The following is a 20,468-nucleotide window of genomic DNA, read 5'->3' as shown; positions in this document are numbered from 1 at the left end:
GTTGAAAATTATTGAGCATTTCAGGCAGTGTCCTGAGTTAGGTGTGGTAACATGTGACTGTTAAATTTTCCTCCATTGTATTTTCCTGGCATTGCCACATAACTGGACTGCATGTGACTTGTTTATAGCTAATCCTGGCTTCTGGGTCCTGCAGGATTTGGAGGTTTCTGTTTTTGTTTTTGTTTTCATTTTCATACTTAGGCTGTCTAAAACCTTTTTCATATCTTTCTGCTGGATTGTAGTCACAGGCTGTTCTAGTAGCCCTGCGGCTTGGTTCCAAATGCCACTTAGGATTCATTCTGTTTCTCAAATACATCTCAAGCAGGAGACACATCTGTTTCTTTTGGGGAGACAGTGGCTGTGAGACAGGCAGTGTCAAGTAAAGATGGGGGCAGCTGTGTGGGGAGACTGAGGATGGAGGTAACTGTATAGGTTGAGTGTTCCTTAGTTGGACTGTTTAGTTTCACAGTGTTTTGTATTTTGAACATCTACATACACTTAGTTCTTGGGGATCTACACATCTAAATACAGAATCCACTTATGTCTCAGATACATCTGAGACAAGCAGACATACAGGGGCACTATTGATCCTGCTTTTGATTGTGGGGGTCATGTCACCACTCAACAGTTTTAAATTTTGGAGCATTTCAGGTTTCAGATTTTTGTATTGGTAGATGTTTAACCTGTCACACTAATTCATACAGTTGCTGTAAACAGTAGACGAGCCAATATGTAGTGGATCAGTGCAGAGGATTAGTACCTACTCCAAGTGTGAACTAATGAGTGCACTGGCAGGGCGTAAGTTCTGATCTCTGTATACCTGCAGTCCTGACCTCTGCTAGTTGTTCAGGTATGCCTGCGGCCTTTTGGGTCCCTCAAGAGCGATCACCTGTTTTCTCCAGAATTCAGCATTCTCTGAGGCAGCCTTTGTAAATGAATTACATGGGAATTTGTTGTAAGAAACCTTGAAAATGCTAAGGAGTACAGAAAAAAAATTAAAAATATTATTTTTCTCTTTTGTAAGAGAGTGTCTGTTAGTATGTAGCTCCATAGTATAGTAATATCTCAGTCACTGACAGTGTTGAAAGCCATTCAGTACGGAACAAACCAGGCTTCCCTTCAATATTTCATGTCTATCAATGTTTAAGTTATTTTTTTATTTGATTTGCAGTACACAGATTCTTGTGTATTGCAATAAAGAATAACTTGAATGGACATGAGTGCCCTTCCTTATAAGGAGTTTGCACGATTCCCACCCTCTCCATCTGTTGGTGTTGGGGGTCAAACACAGGGCACAGAGTTTCACCCCATCCCTATGCAGAAGTCTAACTCATGTCATCATGAAGTACAACTAGTTCTGCTGATGCCCACAGAGCAGTGAAAAGGGAAACAGGAGCTAGACCAGGCGCTCTTGTTCTTCGAGGCCCGAGTGTCTCATGGTGGCTTCCAGCCTGTCTGTTCTGATGATGCTGTTGACTGAAGATCATGCATGGTGAGCATCCATTTGTCATCAGTCTTGCACCTTTACTTTAAAAATTTGCTTTTATTTTCTATTTTCTAGAATCCTAATCATTTCAAATAGTGTTTAATACCATTTCATAAGTGTATGGCATAAAAGAGAAATGAACTAAAATTTACATGCTCTAAAAACAGTTTAATTTTGAAAAGCAAACAAAACAGATTAGCTTATCCGAGTGCCAAAAGGTATTTGTGATGCTGCTTTTTTTTAAAATTTTTTTTATTTTAGCTCATTAATAGATTGTTAAATTAGGGTTTTTGGTTAAGTTTACCTGATGCAAGAAAGGATATGAGATATTGAGATACTGGTTCAAAAACAATAAAGTGGCACATTTTAGCTATTTTTGGAGGAAAAAGTAAACAGGCTGGTTCTTTTATTTTAAACAGCTTGAGTATTTGAAATAGTGGTAATTCTTTATAGATAGTGAAGCAAAAATATGCTATCTAAACTAGAAGCTTGTGGAAGTAAGGGACCATTTTATTTTTAAACTGACATCACTGATGGAATTTCCTCCTTAACACAAAAACAGGGGCTGAGTGGTACACACACCTTTAATGTCAGTGTTTGGGAGGTAGAGGCAGGTGGATCTCTGAGTTCAAAGCCAGCATGGTCTACCTAGAGAGTTCCAAGCCAGCCCATGCTACATATTGCGACCCTATCTCACAAAAGCCAAACAACAAACAAAAACCACAGGACCAAACTCTTACATAGCCACAGTATACTGGCACATCAGGAAGCCAGCATCTAGGCAGTAAGTATTGTATTATCCGATCTGTCCACTCAGCCAAGATTGTATCTGTTGCTGCAGTCATGTCCTTGTAGGAAAAGAATTCTGGCTCTCATTTGTCTCCTAGGCTTGGTGTATTAGTTAGGGTTCTCTAGAGTCATAGAACTTAGGGAAAGATCTGTCTATCTGTATATCTGTCTGTCTGTCTGTCTATCTATCTATCTCTGAATTTATTGGAATGACTTACAGGCTGCAGTCTAACAATGGCTAGCTGTGAATGGAAAGCCCAAGAATCTAGTAGTTGCTCAGTCCACAACGCTGGATGTCTCAGCTGGTGTTCTGTCTGTGCTGAAGTCCCAAAGTAGGCTCTAATGCAGTGAAGGAATGGATGGGCTGGCAAGGGCAAGCAGGCAGAAGGTGTGGCTCAGATTAGAGGTGTGGCTCAGATTAGAGGTGTGGCTCAGATTAGAGGTGTGTCTTCCCACCTCAAGATCTGGATTAAAGGAGTGTATCATCCTGCCTCAAGATCCTCATCAAAAGCAAAAGCTTGTGTCTTCTAGCCTCAAGATCCAGATCAAAGGCATGTTGTCTTCCTGCCTCAAGAGCTGGATTAAAGGTGTGCCCTCTGTGTCTGGCTTGTAGTTCATTCCAGATAGTCAAGGTGACAACCAACAGTGGCCGTCACAGTTGGGAAGTACTTTGGTCTTTGATAACATTTTAGTGCTGAGGAGAAGCAATTTGGGCTTCTGATTAGATCTCACTTAGGCCTTCTGGACATCCCAGAAGTGATCTGTTCTCTATGCATAGTTTCAGGAGGCAGGTGCTGTCCATCTGACTCATTATAAAGACAGTTCCTCCCTTTGTGACTGAGCTGTTTGTGGGGTGAGAATTTTGACAGGAGGCAAATGTTCTGGTACTTCACAGACTTTGACCTATTACCCTCATGTCCACTGGGGAGTCTTGTCTGGATCAATCTGTGTTGATGATTGCTATATAGAGTAGTATAATTCCCTCATTCCCACTGGTTCTACTTTAAGTAAGAACATTCCCACTTATTTGTCTTCCTTCGATCATCTATGTCAGCATGTGGGTTTAGATGGGCCTTTACTAGAACTTTCTGAACAGATACATCACCAAGAGTGAATGAAGCTATAAGCCACCTCCCCAATTCTGTTTAGGACTCACTACACTTTTCTACTCCAAATGTTTCTTCGGGATGTTTCAGGAGCGACTGAAAAATTTAATGTTTTAAGAGCATAATGCCTGGCAGGTATTCTTAGGCATTTCTGTAACTAGAAATTGTGATGTATACTCTTGATATGTTTTCACAGGCCTGAGCTGGTTGGTGATTGCTTTGAGGAGGCTAGGTCAGGCTCTGCCTGAGCTAAGCCCTTCTGTAATTATAAATAGCGGGTGCGTGCATGGATAAAGGTGCAGAGCGTTTCTGTTTAACTTGTGCTTGGAATTAGCAACTATGCTGCTAACACCTTCCCATGCCATTTGCTTCTTAATGGCCCTTTAAATTTCTCATCCACTCCAATTTCATGGGCAAAATGGTCCGTTGTTTTATTTTCTTTCTTGCGTGGGTGGCATGAGGTTTGGAGCTAGCTGTAAGAATCTGGTGATGGAGGCTGAGCACTAGTCCCAGATCAGGCGGTACACGCCTTCCTGCGATCCTCTGTGACAAGCTGCCAGGTCCTCCTGCTTGCCTTGAGTGTCCTGCCTTGGCCCTGCCAGGCAGTGAGTTTTCTGCTAGCCCGGGCCGCGGCTCCTCCTTCTGTCCGGGCGCGCTCCCCAAGGCCCGCCTCCTCCCTGCGCGCTCCCTGGCCGCGCCTCCTCTCCGTGCGCGCCCACGGGGCGGCGGCGGCGCCCTCCCGACAGCTGTTTGCGGTCGGCGAGCCGCTGCTGCCCGTCGCAGTGCTGCGCCGCCCCCGTCAACAACCGCCTCTCTGATTGGCTCACACCTTGTCTCGTCTCTTCTGTAGCCAATCGCGCCTGGCGAGGAGCTCCTGGTCTGGTACAATGGGGAAGACAACCCCGAGATAGCAGCTGCGATTGAGGAAGAGCGAGCCAGCGCCCGGAGCAAGCGGAGCTCTCCGAAGAGCCGCAGAGGTAAGAATCGCCGCCGCCGCTGGGCCCGGGCCGCACCCGCGCGGGTGTACGGATTGAAGGCCGGGCGTCGCCCCTGGCGTCGCCGTGACCTTTTCCGGGCTCGGCCCGCCGTCCCCGCCCGGCCCGCTGCTGAATCACGGCGATCTCGGCGCGCTCGGGCTGTTTGCGAACTTGCGCCTGAGCGCCCGCGCGGCGGGAAGTGCGCGTGCGGCCGCCGAGTGCGGGCCCGGCCCTGCTCCCGGAATCGGGCCGGCCGCGCCGCGAGGGAGGGCCGCCCGCGCCTTCCGGCTCCGCTGACAGCCCAGGACCCGGCAGAGGAGGGAGACGGGAAGGGAGAGCCGGACTTGGGAGAGACAAAGATGGGGTGCACCGGGGGCCGAGGGCGGCGGGCTGCCGCACAGGATATGTTGGGCTTTGTGGAAGTTAAGGAGGCTTGCTGTGCCCTCAATTTTTACAGTTCTCAGATAAACGATGTTTTGAACAGAAGGTAGAATGTAGTCACACTTATAAAAGGGAGAGGATAATTTGTGGGTAGGAAAATAGTTTGGAAAGCTATATCATATTTCCAGCTGGCATGCAGATACGTCGCTGGAATATTTTTACGAAAAACTTTAACGCGAATTTGGGAATCTCTTACTGAGCCTAGTTTGAAAACAGGCCAACACACGATACAGTCTTTTTTTTTTTTTTTTTTTAACTAAAACAAGAACATTGGGTTTTTTTGTTGTTGTTGTTGTTGTTTAGTTTTTTGCTTATCTCTTAGATATTAGTAAATTTTTGTAATCCTAACAAGCCCGTTCTTTTCCCAGAACACTGCAAAGTATGTTGTGGGAGTGAGGCTATAAATAAAAGCATAAACGTGGTTTTGGAAAACTTTCAAGCAGTATTTGATGAGCTCATTGTGACTTTTCAATTTCATATTCTTTGTGTTTCACGGGAAAGTGAAATGGGCTCACCCAAGGATGGCTAGTGGGCTACTTGCTGACTACATTTTTCTGTTTGTTGACGGAGATTTACTTGCTGCTTTAGGTCATTAAATACTTTGATTCTGGGTCAGATGACAAGAGTCTAGAAAATTCCAGCCTTCCCCCAAGTGTTTTAACTGTGTTTTGAGATTTCTTTGGGCTAAGGCTTAACATTTTGTTTCCACTCCATTATTTGACTGGTTTCTATACTTATGTACATTTTGTTTGTGAGCAGAATTCATGTTACCGGCCTTCCTAGACAAACTACGACTTGTGGAGTCCAAAAACTAGGCATCCTGGGGACTTTTTTCCTGTGCCACTAAACTTAATCCTGACATTTAATCAGATCTATAACTTGATGGCATTCTCACTTTGCTCCGTGGTAAACTTTGGTGTGTGTTCAGAACCTCTTTCATTACTCTTTTTCTTTAGTTACTCCTTACTGTTCTATGCAGTTAGTTCAATGTGGAGGAAAACCCTGGAATTAATCTTACTGTTTTATTAGTGATATATAGACTTACACATTTCATGGCTAGCTTGCTGGTTTTTAGATTGTTTGGTAAACCATACTTCTTACTGCCCCATTATTATTTTGATAGAGAGTCTGGACGGCAAACAGCTCACTGAGTCCTTCTTGAGCTTTAATTAAAAGACTTGCATGAAGCTTATGCTTAGAACATATAGCCATTCTGCTTTGGGCAGCTCCCTTCAGAAGAGAGTTTAGTGAATCAAACCTTTCTTAGCTATGCTGTGAAGTCTGACTTAACAGCTTGTAAGACCCGAAGGCAGAACTTCTTACTGTTAACTCAGGATGACTTGAAGCATTTCAATAATAGCTTCTTTGGCAGTGGTGTCAGAGAGAATCAGAATAAATTGATTCAGAGGCAGTGTTGATTATTTGTTGGGGACATACAGCTGACTGGTAGATTGACATTGGGCATAAATAATCTCGTACCGTTGAGACAAAGGACTGGATTCTTCACAGTTCTAGCTCCTTTGCATGACAGCTGCTATGCCCACATCTGTGTGTTGTATGAGGAACCTTTTAGAACTCATCAGATTGTTGGTGGATCGTAAGGACTGTGTTGTGTATTGGGTAATGAAAAGCCCTGGTTCCCATGTCCATGACAAACTGGCACCCTCTCTCTTCTTTTCCCTCTGACACTAGTATCTGTTAAGCCTTGCCATATGCTGGACTTCCTGGGCAGTTAGTTGTGCCGTTCTTTGGTGAATAGACCAGCAGCAGTCATTCCCCTAGCCTGAAACCTAGACCTGGGGAGAGAGAGTAGGTGCATTAGTAAGGCAGTGATCAGCGCTTGGGTAGCCGGCAGGTAGTGGCCTTCAGTAAACATTCAAACAATGTATGAAGAAAGAACAGTACATAATGCTTTGAGAAGACAGTTCATATTGTCCCTGAACTAGGAGCTTGCAATTTTCCCATGGTCACAGATGTGCAGGGACTAGGTATTTTTACTAGAATTTTTAAAGTTCTCAGCTCTGTGTTTCTGCTGAATCGCAAACATGTATGAGCAGCCTCTGTAAGGTTGAATGTCAGAAATGCCTCAGATGGGACAGATTAAAGCTTTCAGGTAGAAAGTGGGAGGGTTAGTGTTGGCTGCCTCCAGCTGTTTGCTATGACCTGTATAATCTATAATGTAGCAGAGAAAAGGCCATGTTTAGAATTTTTACCCCTTTCTTGATTCCTGTCCCCTATTCATAACTGAGAAATGAAACTGAGTTTGCTAGCCATAAGTCATGAGTGTTGGTGAATTTTTTCTCTGCTTGTTAGTGGCACTGGAGATGAAACCTAGGGTCTCGTAGTGTTGATGAGTAAGCGCTGTGCCACCGCACTAAACCCAGTTCTGGTAATGCTTTTCTGAAACTCGACTGCAGTAGCAGTGTGTGTAGAGAGCCCTACCTGAAGGAGTTTGGTGGTATTGTGTTCCCCAAAATATTGTGCACCCTAATAAACTTATCTGGGGTCAGAGATAGAACAGCCACTAGATACAAAGGCTAGAAAATGGTGACACACACGCCTTTAATCCTAGCATTCCAGAGGCAGAAATCCCTCTGGGTCTCTGTGAGTTCAAGGCCACATTGGAAACAGCCAGGCATGGTGACACACACCTTTAATCCCAAGAAGTGATGGCAGAAAGCAGAAAGGTATATAAGGTGTGAAAACCAGGAACTAGAAGCATTTGGCTGGTTAAGCTTTCAGCCTTCTAGCAGCACAGTTCAGCTGAGATTCATTCTGGATGAGGACTCAGAGGCTTCCAGTCTGAGGAAACAGGACCAACTGAGGAATTGGCAAGCTACTGAGGTAGCTGTGGCTTGCAATGCTTCTCTGATCTTCCAGCTTTCACCCCAATAACTGGCCTCAGGTTTGATTTTATTAATAAGAACTTTTAAGACTCGTGCTACATCCATTACACAGATGGGCTTGGTGGAAGGGATGGGAAACATGAGACACCTCGGTCTGCCAGGTGTGGACCGTGGGCAGTCTTGACACTGCTCAGAGGTACACTTTGCCAGCTTTAAAGTGGGGACTTGGGAAGCCACTTGAGCTTTAGCAATTTAACTTGTTGTCACTGTGAGGAACAAGGGAGTTAACAAAAGGAGGGTGTTTTCTGAAGCTGGAAGACACTTGGAAACTACAAGTGCCAATGCTAGTGTGGGTTTCTTGTTGAGGATGTACTGCATCAGTGACTCCTGCAGCCAGTGGATGTTTATGACCACCAGAGAGAAGCTCTATATACGCCCTGGATTCTTCCCCATTGTCCTCACTAGGCTCAGCCTCACTCTCCCATTCACCCTTATTAGAGGCCTCTGTAACCCACTGACCTCACTGTTCCAGCAGGTTAGCAGAGAAGAGTTATTTATAGCAGCAAGAAGTTCCTTGGATGGGACCTGAAGCTGGATGGTAAAGAAGACTAAGTCTGTAGCCCATAACCGGCTGCACAGGATATGTTCCTTAAGGTCAGGAGATTCGGTCATTCATTTGATAACATCATCTAGTTATCTATTTGGCTTTCAACTACCACATGACATTTACATTTGGTCAGTATTCAGAAGGAAATGGCTTCATCCTGTCTCCACATAGAATTGTTCAAATGAAAACTCTTAGTATAATGAACACTCAAGTGTTTTGAAATCAAGCATATTTGACATTCTTCCCCAAAGGTGCTGAACAGCTCAGATTAGGTTAGGTTAGGAAAGCTGAAAAGTTCCACATGCAGAGAACTCAGTTCAGGGAGGGGTGTGAATAGATGAGAGAAGGTTCCTGCTCTCAGAGGGACTTTAGAGTAATGGACCATCGGCTGTTGATGAGCAAGGCTTAGTAACAATCAGTGTCGGTGAGAAGTAGGTGGGGTGTGGCGCAACTGTTGTCAGGGTCTTCCTGCACATGTGTTATAAGTGACATGAAGCTCTGGGGACTGAGGGCTCTAGGAGAGGAGCTGCACATGGTCTAGGGAGCTCGTGCTTACACAGAGGCCCATTCGAGAACTGAGGAACTCCGCTCGGTACATGGCTGTATTGGCCTCTTTCCTCTAGGCACCATGTATGGCTTGGTTGTGGAGATTCAGGAGGTGGCTAGACAACCAGCTCTGTGAAGTTCCTAGTCTCCATGAGTGCAACCAAGTGAAAGCTAAATTAGGCGTCTGTACTTGATGTGGGTCAGCAGAGACTGACCTTTGAGGCTCCCCAGTCATCATGGGAAGGATCTTGAGAAAGAGCAAGGCGTGAGTTTTCCCTGTGAAGGATATGGGGTCACAGGAAACTGTTAGGCATGTAGGAAATGTACAGAATTCCGGGTCTGATGATGGTACTCCGCCTCCTGAACAGAGACTTGTAGACTTCTGAGCACCCTACCAGAGTTCCCTCTAACCCTGCATTTGTGGAATGGTTTGTCCTAGCTCCAGATGAAGAATGGGCACTTCTCAGGCAAGAGTCACGGACTTGTTTGAGATTACTCTGCTGATGGGTATCAACTTGAGCAGGGGCTGGGGGTGAGGTGGGCAGGTGTCTATGCTTTTGTAAAGCAGCAATAAAAGATTTGAAGTTAGCATTCACAAACACATGTTATAAAAGCAGAGAACAGGTGGGCTTCCATGGAGTGATCTCTTGGTCCCTTCTAACAATTGGCAGCTCTGTTTCAGATTCCTTTGCTGGAGCTGAGTGACAGAGGCCTGGTTGTGGTGCCTGAGGATGATGGTTGATAGGCCCTAAACCTCCTGGTGCCTTGTAGGCAGTTCTTATGTTCATAGGCTTAACTGGGCCCTCACCTGTTTACTGCTGTGGAGCAGGACTTCTGGGGGCCAGAGGCAGGCTGTGCTTATGGCTTCAGGCTTGTTATGTTGGGTCCAGTGGGCTGTCTTGTGTATGGTTGTATGGTGGGTCTTAACATCTGTGTCTTCTGAAGCCCTGGCTGCCGTCCATCTGAGAGATGCCTTTGCTGAGCATTGCATGTCTTGCCCACCTTTGCTGCTGTGGGCTGTTTAAATGCTCAGTATGGTTTCAGTTAAGCTTTTTTTTCCACCACGAGAGAGAAAACTTCTGCTACTTTTTCTAATTCTACTTGTGCCATCACTGAGGTATTCCAGACTTAGGCAAAACATTGAAAAATGTTTGTTTCTGTGCCTTTGATTCTTCGTTATATGTAACCTTGTTTACAGTTGTGTGGGTTAACTAGACTTTTCTAAACTGTTCTTCACAAGTGTATTTTCTCTGTTTATGTGCATGTGTCTATGCACATATGCACATGCCAGGAGGTGCAGTAGGGGTGGAGGTCAGAACACTTTGTAGAGGAGCCAGTTCTCTACTTCAGTGTGGGTTCTGGGCATTGAACTCAGGTTGTCGGGCTTGAGAGCAAGTGCCTTTACCTGCAGAGCCATCTTGCTCTCTAGCCCAGAATCTTAATATATGAAAAACTATTTGAGACATCTGATTGAGTGTATTAGGAGCTGTGCCATGTGCTGTGATTTGTCTATAGGTAAATTGTAAGGTTTGATTATAATTGCATTTTCTAGAAGGTCAAATAATAAGGCCCTTATAATGAATTCAAATTAGTTTAGTTTTTTTTTTATCTGATTATAACTTGAATGTTAAAACACAATATGAACACTAGGTTCTTTGCTTAAATAACTGATTTTTAAGTTGGTTTTAAAGCTAGCTGTGCTTCTCTTTCCCAGGCAGTTTCTCATTCCAGTTCACAGATGGGGTTTAGATACGGGAACTCAATGTTCCTAAGCTCGGCAGAAAGGAGGGTGTGGTTTCATATCTGAAGTTGCCTCTAAGGAAAGCAGGAGCCAGGTGTATGCCCTTAATCTTAGCACTTGGGAGGCAGAGACTATCGATGGATCTCTTTGAGTTCGAGACCAGCCTCATCTAAAGAGAGTTCCAGGACATAGAGAGACCCTGTCTCAATAAACATACAAACAAAGAAAGAAAAATAAAGAAAGTGGGAATTGGCTGGGTGGGAAGAGAGCACACTTTGGGGGGTAGCCATCAATAGGCACATCTTTGAGTGAAGACTTCAGAGATGAAAGGTAGCAATTCAGGTTAACTAGCCTGGTTCTGTGTAGTTTGGATTCCCTGTGTGTAGCCCATGCTGCCAGAAACAGGTTCGGAGTTTGGTTTTTATTAACATTAATAGTTTAGGGGAATTTATAGTACAGAAGCAAGAGCCATATGAAACTGTTTGTGCTTTCTCTAATTGAAAAAGTTAATACTGAAAGCAGCTGTTCCTTTTTGTTGTTCTGACCAAACCAGTTTGATGCTTTGCAAACCTTTCCTGCTGAATTAATTAATTAGGTGAGTTTTGATACAGACATATGTCAGGATTTGACACTTAACTTCCATATCATGCCATGCACCTGTACTACTGCCGACAGTGACAACAGTTACGGTTGTTTTCTAGCACTGTGCTTGGTATTGCATATGCGCTGTTACCAATCACCCTGCAGAAAGGATCTTTATTCTCACCAAAGAAACTGGTGCTCCTGTGCCCACATTTGTGCTGTTAGTGGCTCTGTCTTGCCTAAGCCCAGTTTTTACCCACAGTGTTTCTGAATAGGAAAGGTTTACAGTGAACATGGATGTGCTGTTGGCTTTGCCGATTAGCCAGGGTGAATTGGGCTACTTATTTATTCTCTGTATAAAACTAGATGTGAAAACAGTGCTTGACTTAACATCTTTGGTGTAGAAAGCAAAGTTAGAATGAAAGCTGCTAGCAGAGTTTATCTCAGTTCTGAGAGGTTATGAGTCAAACTAGATTCATTCATCCTTTTTTTCTTTTCTTTCTTTCTTTCTTTTTTTTTTTTTTTTTTTTTTTTTTTTGGTTTTTTGAGACAGGGTTTCTCTGTAGCTTTGCGCCTTTCCTGGAACTTGCACTGTAGCCCAGGGTGGCCTTGAACTCACAGAGATCCACCTGGCTCTGCCTCCCGAGTGTTGGGATTAAAGGTGTGCACCACCACTGCCTGGCTAGATTCATTCTTTTGAGTGTCCTAAATTAAACAGTTTAACGACTACTTCTAGATTACTTCTATCGGCATATTTGCCAGGGTGGGATTTTTGAATATTTTGTATTATCTTGACATCAGTCATGAAACCACAAGAGCAGAGTAAGACCCTGCTGTCCTCACTTCCTTGCCTCTTGGATAGAGTTGGCCGAGGGGCCCAGCCTGGGACCCTCATTTTTGTCTTACTGTTACTGATGGAGTCAAGGAAGAATTGAGTTTAGTTTCCTCTTCTGCAGCACTCTTGAGGTCTTGTCACTGTTCCACTGATCATGTGTCCTTGAAAGTTTGCTTAGGTTGAAGATTAAGGATCATGAACATGCTTTAATGTACAGTCGGAAAATTAAATGTAGAAACTGATTTAGTGCAGTTCTGATTTGTTTTGTGGCTGTAGTAGAAGGAAGTGATGCTTGCTAGTTTCCCTCCCTGTCTTAGGGTAAGGTAAGTGTTCTGGTTTTTCTGTTTGTTTTGTTTGAATGTTTATTTGTGAGGGATAGCATCTTGTATTTCATTTTGCCTGCTTGGAACAAGTGTGAGCTATTTTGAAGTGGCACCTCCAGAGGTCTGGCCTGCTGATGCAGCCGTTCCTGACTCATTCTGTAAGAAAGGCAGGAAAGGGGACTTGTAGGAGAAGTTGCTCCAACCTGTCCTGGGCATGACCCCCTGCCCCTTTACATTCCTTCTTTCTCTTTCTTTTCTCTTTCCTTGCCTTCTCCCTCTTCTGGACTTCTCATGCAGTCCAGACTGGATTTTAAACTTCTGATCTGCCTCCACCTCCTAAGTGCTGGGATGGGATTATAGGCATGTGCTATTAGACCTGGATGAACTGCAGTGGTAATTGAATTGTCTTAAGGAGTGCTGAAGTTCATTTCATCATGTTTTTCCTACAGTAGATTCTACTTGTTTGTTTGTTGTTGGTTTTGTTGTTGTTGTTGTTGTTTTGTGTGTGTGTGTGTGTGTGTGTGTGTGTGTGTGTGTGTGTGTGTGTGTGTGTTTTGAGACAGTTTCTCTATGTAGCTTTGGGGCCTGTCCTGGAACTCACTCTGTAGACCAGGCTGGCCTCAAACTCACAGAGATCCACCTGCCTCTGCTTCCCGAGTGCTGGGATTAAAGGCGTGCCCCACCACTGCCCAGCTGATTCTATTTGTTTTTGAAGATGATCTCCCTGTGTGGTTCATGCTGGCTTTGAGCTCCAGATCCTTCTGCCATTGTCTCCCAGTTGTTGTGATCCCAGTGTGTACCACTGTCTAGTAATTTAAAAAAATTAAATTCATGTGTCTGTATGCATAATGTTTTGTTTGTCTGGAGCACTGGAGCTTGCACTCAGATCAGGCTTAGATACCCTGATATACTTTACCATACCACTGAGCTACTGCATCATCATGGCCTGTCATACAGTAGAGTCTTTATTTTTTTTCCAACTTTACAATGGAATACAATGTGATAAGTGTGAATTTGGGAACTTTGGCTGAGAATATTCAGTTGTCCCTGTAGAGTCAGGTAGCTAATATCTGACCCTGTGGCAAATATGCCTGATGGGCAGGGTGCAGAGCTAGCTTAGTAATATTTGCATTCAGTTTCCAAATGCCTTAAACTTTTCCTTTCTGTTGTTTTCTCCAGAAGTTCTGAGGAAGTGATTTTACTTACAGTGTCAAGAAGCAGTGCATATGTTCAGCCCTAGGAGAACATGAGTAGGAGACTAGAGAACTCTGGGGGCTCTGAAGCACTGATTGTAGGTGTTAGTTATTTCCAAATCTGGTTATCATTTGGAAATTTCAAAAGATCTTTTGGCTCACTGTGTATCCCATACTGGCCTTGAACTTGAAATCCTCTTCCATCTCCCATCCCCTACAGTGCAGGGGTTAAAGGTGTGCAATGCCATTTTTGGCTTCAAAGGACTTCTTGATAGAAATTTTAATACTCAGCTGATGAATGGATAGTTATCTTATATGTTATATACTCAGAGCGTACTACAACATTGTTTTGAATGTACAGGAATATACTTTCAGAGGCAAGACTTTTATGATAAAAATGATATTGTGTGAGTGTGGTATATAAAAATTCTCTGGTTTCTGAAATGAGATGGAGTCTTTGCTTACATGATACTTTGGATATTTTCAAGCTTATATTACTAGTTTAATGGTGTTGGCTTGACCAAGACGAGTTTCACATTTAATGAATGAGCTCCATGTTAAGCAGAGGATTGTCTCTGCTTTGGGCAAAAGGGAAATCTTTCCTTCAGTGTTTATAATCTCTGCAGTCTTTTGTAGATTTCTTGACATCACATGCCACAAAAAATGAAGGCAAACTGGTTTGTTTGCCTGCGTTTAGATCTAAGAACAGTATTACAAGCATTGTTTGAAGTTGTAGTTGAGAATGGACAACAATTCAATTTCTGGGCCTTTTGTTATTTTTACTGTTTGCCTTCTCAGGTTTGGTTTTTATTTTCTTGCCAGTTTGAGGTGTTAGAAAATGCCTTTCTGGGCCTGCTAGCTGTTTATATTTTTAATGTGGGATTACCAGAGCCTCTTTCTCTCTAGGGTAGAGTGACTGCTGGCTAAAAGCTAAAGTCCAAAGTCTAGGAGAAAAATGAGGGTTTCACTCTGCTCCTGCTCCTTGAAGGGTCTTTTGTTGTTAATGCTGACAGGGGCAGGGGGCAGTGTCTGAGACTGTCCATGAATGGGTAGGTTTGTACTGTGGGTGGCCCTGGTGGTCAGTCAGTCTTGTGATTTCTCTAATATGGGACAACTTTTTGGCCTGTTTCCACAGACTAGATTGTGCAGTTCACAGTGATATCCACATCTGGACTACAAAAAGGAGGATCAGGTTGTCATTAGCTACAGTTGCTTGGCTTTTTTTTCTTTTCTTCCTTCCTTCTTTCCTTCCTTCCTTCCTTCCTTCCTTCCTTCCTTCCTTCCTTCCTTCCTTCCTTCCTTCCTTCCTTCCTTCCTTCCTTCCTTTCTTTCTCTCTCTCTTTCTTTCTCTCTTTTCTTTTCTTTTCTTTTCTTTTCTTTTCTCTTTTCTCTTCTCTTCTCTTCTCTTCTCTTCTCTTCTCTTCTCTTCTCTTCTCTTCTCTTCTCTTCTCTTCTCTTCTCTTCTCTTCTTTTCTTTTCTTTTCTTTTCTTTTCTTTTCTTAAGGATCCCAAATTCCATATGTACTCATCATTAGGAATTTTACCAGCAGCTACATGAACTATCCCAGGAAATATCTTTTCCTTGTTAGTTGAGTTATAAGACTGATGATAAGAAGGAGTTTAAATGTAAAACTTGAGTATCTATTTAGTTACAATTGCATCAAAACAGTAAATTGAGGAATTGAAGATTAATGTAAACCATTCTGTATGCTAAGGTAGTAAATTCATAGTTGTAGTAAAGAGTGGAGATAATATTAGATCATGTGTAGTCTACACTGTTTCTAGTTAAGCTTTGGGGAAACAAAGTCCTATACATCTCATGAGTAATTGTCAAAAGTACATAAAATTGTCCCTCTTTAAATATCTGTGTTAAAGAATGCCGTGGATCTTTTTTTTTTTTTTGCTGCTGTTTTTTATCCTAAGCCAAGATATTGCATTGTACCCACAGGATTCTCTGTTAGTTACTTCCTTGTTGACTACAAATCAATTAATACTTTGCAAAGGGATAACTTTTTAAAATTGAGTCCAAAATGTGTGTGTGTGTGTGTGTGTGTGTGTGTGTGTGTGTGTGTGTGTGTGTGTGTGTGTTTAGTGGAGAGGGGAAGGGAAAGTTGCAGACTTACACCTCAAGTGTTAAATGTGTGGAGCTTGGACTGTTTTGCAGCAAGTGAGAATGGTGTACCTAGACTTGAAATCCAGGCCAGATTGATTTCTTGCTTTAGTATCAACATTGCTTTCCATGTTTTTGCCTTTAGTTTACGCTTCTGTAAAATGGGGTAAAATGAACTGGCTGTGATAGCTCATGCCACCTGAACCAGTCTAGGCTACAAAGTGGAGAGCCCTTGTCTCAAAACAGCAACAATAAAGATGAGGATGAGCCCTTCCTTGCTGGTTGCTATGCATCTTTGGTTTATTCCATAGTAATGGAGGTACTAGCACAATTCATTCTGTGGGGACTGATCTAAGAAGTCAACTTTCAGCATTTTCTAGATTTAGAAATCTTTGTTTTTGCTTTGGAGATGCAGAGTTAAAAAGATTTAATTAGGCAAGCGTTACTAGCTGTCTTGTGGCCTGGAAGAGTCTCCAGACCGCCTCCAAAGCTGCCTTGCTACACTTGTTCCTGAAACTCACTCACCTGGGCTGATGGAGCTGATCAGATGATCTGTGGCATTTGATGTGTTGCACATACCTGCTCTTCACTGGCTTGTTGGAATGGAGGCGTGTCATCTTTCTTTGTCCCACACTGTGTAGTTCATACCACTCCTGGATGCTGTGTGTTTGAACCAGATTTTATGTGTTTGACATTTAGGATGAAGTTTAGATACATTTTCCCAGAAATCATTAGTCATGAAAGTAACTGTGGAAACATTTCAGATTTCTTTGTGCTCTTTATGGAGTGAAGTTAGGAAAAAGCAAGAGTGTAAAGAACCACTTTCTTAGAAGTTTCTAATGAAGTTGAGTTTGAGGGACGCAAATGGATTCGACAGCTCTGAGAAGTTAGAGAATAAATACACAGGTTTGCTTCTGTGGATTCACAGTGCTTGCATGCACTTACAGCCTGACTCCAGTAAGAGGAGGCCCAGACCTTAGTGTGGATTACAAAATGTGATTATGCCCAATGTGACTAACTTCACAGAGGGAGGGGCCTTAGGTTTTACAAGGGGTTCAAGATATCCTTCACTAAAGATTAAAAACCACTAACCGTGAATATGTTTAATTAAAACATCAACAAAACAGCTTAGGTTGAGGGCCAGAGAGGCAGCTCAGCAGGGAAAAGTGCTGATGACTTTAGTTCCATTCCTGGAACCACGTGGTGAAAAGAGCACCAGCTCCCTAAAGTTGTCCTCTAACTTCCACACACACTTGCGTACATGCATGTGTGCATGCACACACTAAAATAAATGCAAAATGGATGTTCAGATTTGGAAAAAAAAACACAACAGATTAAAGATTTGTTAACAGTAATAAAGTCCGTAAGTGTAGACTGTACTTGAATCTTCTAATACTTGTAAAGATAGAATGTACTTGTAGCTCATATTGATAATGCATTGGCATGCATTGATGAGTAGTGGGATTCTTTTTCTCTCCTGCATTAGACTTGTGCATGCCATAAATATATCAGGTTAGGTTCATGTAAAACTAACAAACAAAGCAAAAGGCTGATGGAGAAATTTGCTAGAGAATGCATAAGAAGAAACAGAGGCTGTCAACCAACCAAGTGTGGGGAATTTCATGTTTTGTTGAGTGGAATCTGCTGTGAGTACCTTTTACAGATGATTCTGCTCACATGGTGTCCAGGCAACACTGAGAGGCTTCCTCTGTATGCTTGATCTTGCTTGCGCCTCGGTGTCAGTGTTGGCTTGTTAGACCACCAACATGTACCCAGGTGGTTCTCATTTGTTTGCAAGATGGTTATTTCTTATTTCTCAGATCATGGCCCAGGGCTGTCATGCAGTACTTTCATGTAGGTTTGGGGTTTCTTTTGCTGAAGACCTATTTGATTTAGTGTGCTCCCTTGATTTGGGTTAGTTCTTTGAAGAGGAGATGTATAACCTTGCACATGAGGCAGATCTATGAACAGGTGAGATGAGGGGCTGGGTTGAGAATGAGAGAGACCCTTTTCCTCAGCCGTGAGCACTGGCCTTGGAGGCCCCCGTGCTCTGAACCTGATTCTGACAAGCCTTCATCTTAGTCTTCCTCCTATTCTTGGGAATAGCACTCTTTTACTTTCCTGAATTGGCAGAATAAGAAACATCTATTGACGAAGAGGTGGGATAATCCCTGAAGAACAGTGCTGAGTTATGGTGTAGTGTTTACTCAGTGCTGGAGCCTGTTGGGAATCAGGGGTCTGCTGGAGGTGGGTAGGTGTGGGTGCTGCTGTGACTTGGAGCTACTTACCTTGCCTTATCTGGTCTGGTCTGGCTCTTTTCATCAGCCCCTACTTCCTTCCCTTCCCTCCTGTGTCTGTCCTTCTCCCTCCAGCCAACTCTTCCTCTTTCCTTCTCAGTGAAATACAAATACTTTTGAACAACTTTTCTATGCATTTTTTTTTTGGTGGCTTCTAATAGTGTCCTGTAGCTAAGAGCACCCAAGAAAACCATAAAAATGTCTCTCTACCATTGCATTAGAACCTTTATGCAATGAAGAAAAAGCAGAGAAAAGGTCTTTTAAACTTAGAAAGAACAGGCTTGTGCTGATTTCCTGGTGCATCTGAGAATAGATGGGTTATTAAATGAATGAGAACAACTCTGGCTTTAGGTGGAGACCTATAGGAAAACTTTGGAACTGAGTTTCAGTGTATTCTATAATCTAAAAATAGTTGTGAGGAAAGTGTCCAATGCTTTGTCTTGCTGAGGTAAAGGACTGCATAGCAGCGCTGAGATGAGCGTGGCCAAGATTCCTGTTGGAGCAGTGATGTGCCGTTCTTCAGTTGTGATAAGGTACCGTGCAGGTATGAGGGCAGCCTGACGACAGCGAACATGCCAGAGATAGGATCGGGTTGATGAGCAATATTGCTGTTTTACTATTGCAGCTGGACTAGAACAAAGTGCCTTCCTCCATAGTAGGGCCATGAGATGAAGTGGTTTTGTTTCTGTAAGGGATCCTGTGTCTGTAGCCCTCTAGCTAAACATAGCAGATCCACTTGCCTACTTGGAGAGTTTTAGAAAATGCAAATAAAGGCTAGTTAACATTACTCTCATCATAGCTGACTGCCAAGATCAGGACCCTCTTTAATATCAATAAGCACTCAACATGATCGTTTTGATGTGGATATTTTATTTAAATAATGATGGGTATAATAACTAAAGAGCAGTGAAACAACAGAGAATATGAGTGTGTGCCTCTGTATGAAAGGAGGAAACAGTTGTTTGAAGTTCTGTTATATACAAGAAGCGACAGGTTACACACCTGAGGATCAATGAGGTGATTTGAAGACTTAAGCAATTCTGGCTCTTTAAATGCTACATTATACTTTTAGTTCCATTTAAATCTCTGTAGCTGTCTTGTGGACTTAATATTTCTGAGGAGAGCGATTTTTATTCTGAGCAGTTTTATTGGGTATACAAGTAAGAGGGAGGAAACAGATAATTTGTTCAAAATGGAAAGTAGAGATTTTTGCCAAAGGGTGAAAAATGGTGTATGTTAATCTTACCCACAGAAATGTTAATTTTATCTCATTAATTTTGCTTTTGTGTGCATTTCATTTTTGAAAGTCACCCATTCATGAATTTTTCGGTTTTAGAGAACACAGGTAGGAAAAATAGACCTTGCTCTACAACTGCATCACTAGGTGCCACCTTCCAGTGTCTTAATGTGTGTATCCTGAGGTCACTTAACATTTACATTTATGATTACTGTAGACTTTCTTGTCATAAGGTCTGAACACATTCTATTTCTGTCATAAATGCCAAGAATGAATTTTAAGTGTTGTATTTTGTCTCAGTTATGTCTAAATTTATTTCTAAAATATTTTAAAGTAAATTTATAGTTAATTCATCAAAAGATAGTATTGTAAAATTTAGCATGGGCTCTAAGAGGCCTTTTACCAATTATGGAGGATACAGCCTTCCCTGGTGGTTTGGGGTTTCAGGTGCCTGGAATGCACCACGACTGTGGAGCTGTCAGTGCTCTTGGTCTGCTGTGGGAACAGACTCAGACTTAAACCCTCAATGTTTCCCTGGGGAACTGGAGCTACAGGTGGCTGTGAGCCACCTGGTGGGTGCTGGGAATTGAACCCTGCTCCTCTAGAAGAGCAGCCAGTGCTCCTAACTGCTGAGCCATCTCTCCAGCCTCAAGCTCTTTGCTTTTTAATTGACCAGTTGCTTTCCATATGTTTTTAGATTGGACATCCATTTTCACTCATAAAGGCTTTTTGAAAAACTAGGAGAAGAAACCTCTAATTAAGTTATAAGATAGAACAGGCTAGCAGCTTAGCTTAGATTTCAGAGATATTTTAATTACCTCTAAAATATTTTTTCTTATACCATAGGACTTTAAAGATTCTAAAGAGAAAGGAAAGGAAACTTGATGTTTTCTTAATTTAAATTTGCTGGTTTGTTTGGGGAGCTCTTTCTCGAAATTAAAATTCAAAGCCACTGTATAATTTTTTTTTCTGTTTTTAGAAAAACTAAAAGCAAAGATAACGTTGTTGCTGTGTCCGTCAGCCTGTGAGGAAGTGGGGCAGCCTGAAGTGCCACCCAGGCTCTGCAGCAGCCCCCGGGTAGGAAGGAGCAGGGTCTCATCAGGAGTTTACACAGCAGAACTGAGGCTGCTGGAGAGTTTCTTCCCGTTGTTCTGCTGGAAACGAGTTCAGAGTCCTGTTTATTACACAGAGCAACTTAAAACCGTGAAGGTTTTATTTTTATTATTTGCCTTAGTGTTGACAGACAGCTCTTTTTGAACTTAGCTGTAGAAAGAAGGTGTGATTGTGCCAAAGTAACTTAGCAATGTTTTACTCTCAGGGAAATTTTGGAGTTATTTTAAGGGAAAAATCTG

The 20,468-nt window shown here is 42.8% G+C and overlaps 1 protein-coding gene across 4 annotated transcripts in view; it reads left to right on the top strand.

Annotated features, from left to right (window-relative positions):
- Prdm2 (PR/SET domain 2) overlaps positions 1-20,468 on the top strand; it is a 110,884-nt gene that overhangs the window by 50,290 nt on the left and 40,126 nt on the right. For all 4 annotated transcript variants that reach the window (XM_042272264.2, XM_076565623.1, XM_076565622.1 and 1 more), the window contains one exon: positions 4,232-4,358. In XM_042272264.2, the coding sequence (XP_042128198.2) occupies positions 4,232-4,358 (127 nt within the window). The remainder of the gene's footprint in view (positions 1-4,231; positions 4,359-20,468) is intronic.

This window comes from Peromyscus maniculatus, chromosome 2 (assembly GCF_049852395.1).
Source record: "Peromyscus maniculatus bairdii isolate BWxNUB_F1_BW_parent chromosome 2, HU_Pman_BW_mat_3.1, whole genome shotgun sequence".
In the NCBI taxonomy this organism is placed as follows: domain Eukaryota; kingdom Metazoa; phylum Chordata; class Mammalia; order Rodentia; family Cricetidae; genus Peromyscus; species Peromyscus maniculatus.
The sequence above is the reverse complement of the archived record's forward strand: the minus strand, read 5'-3'. Positions and strand labels throughout refer to the sequence as shown.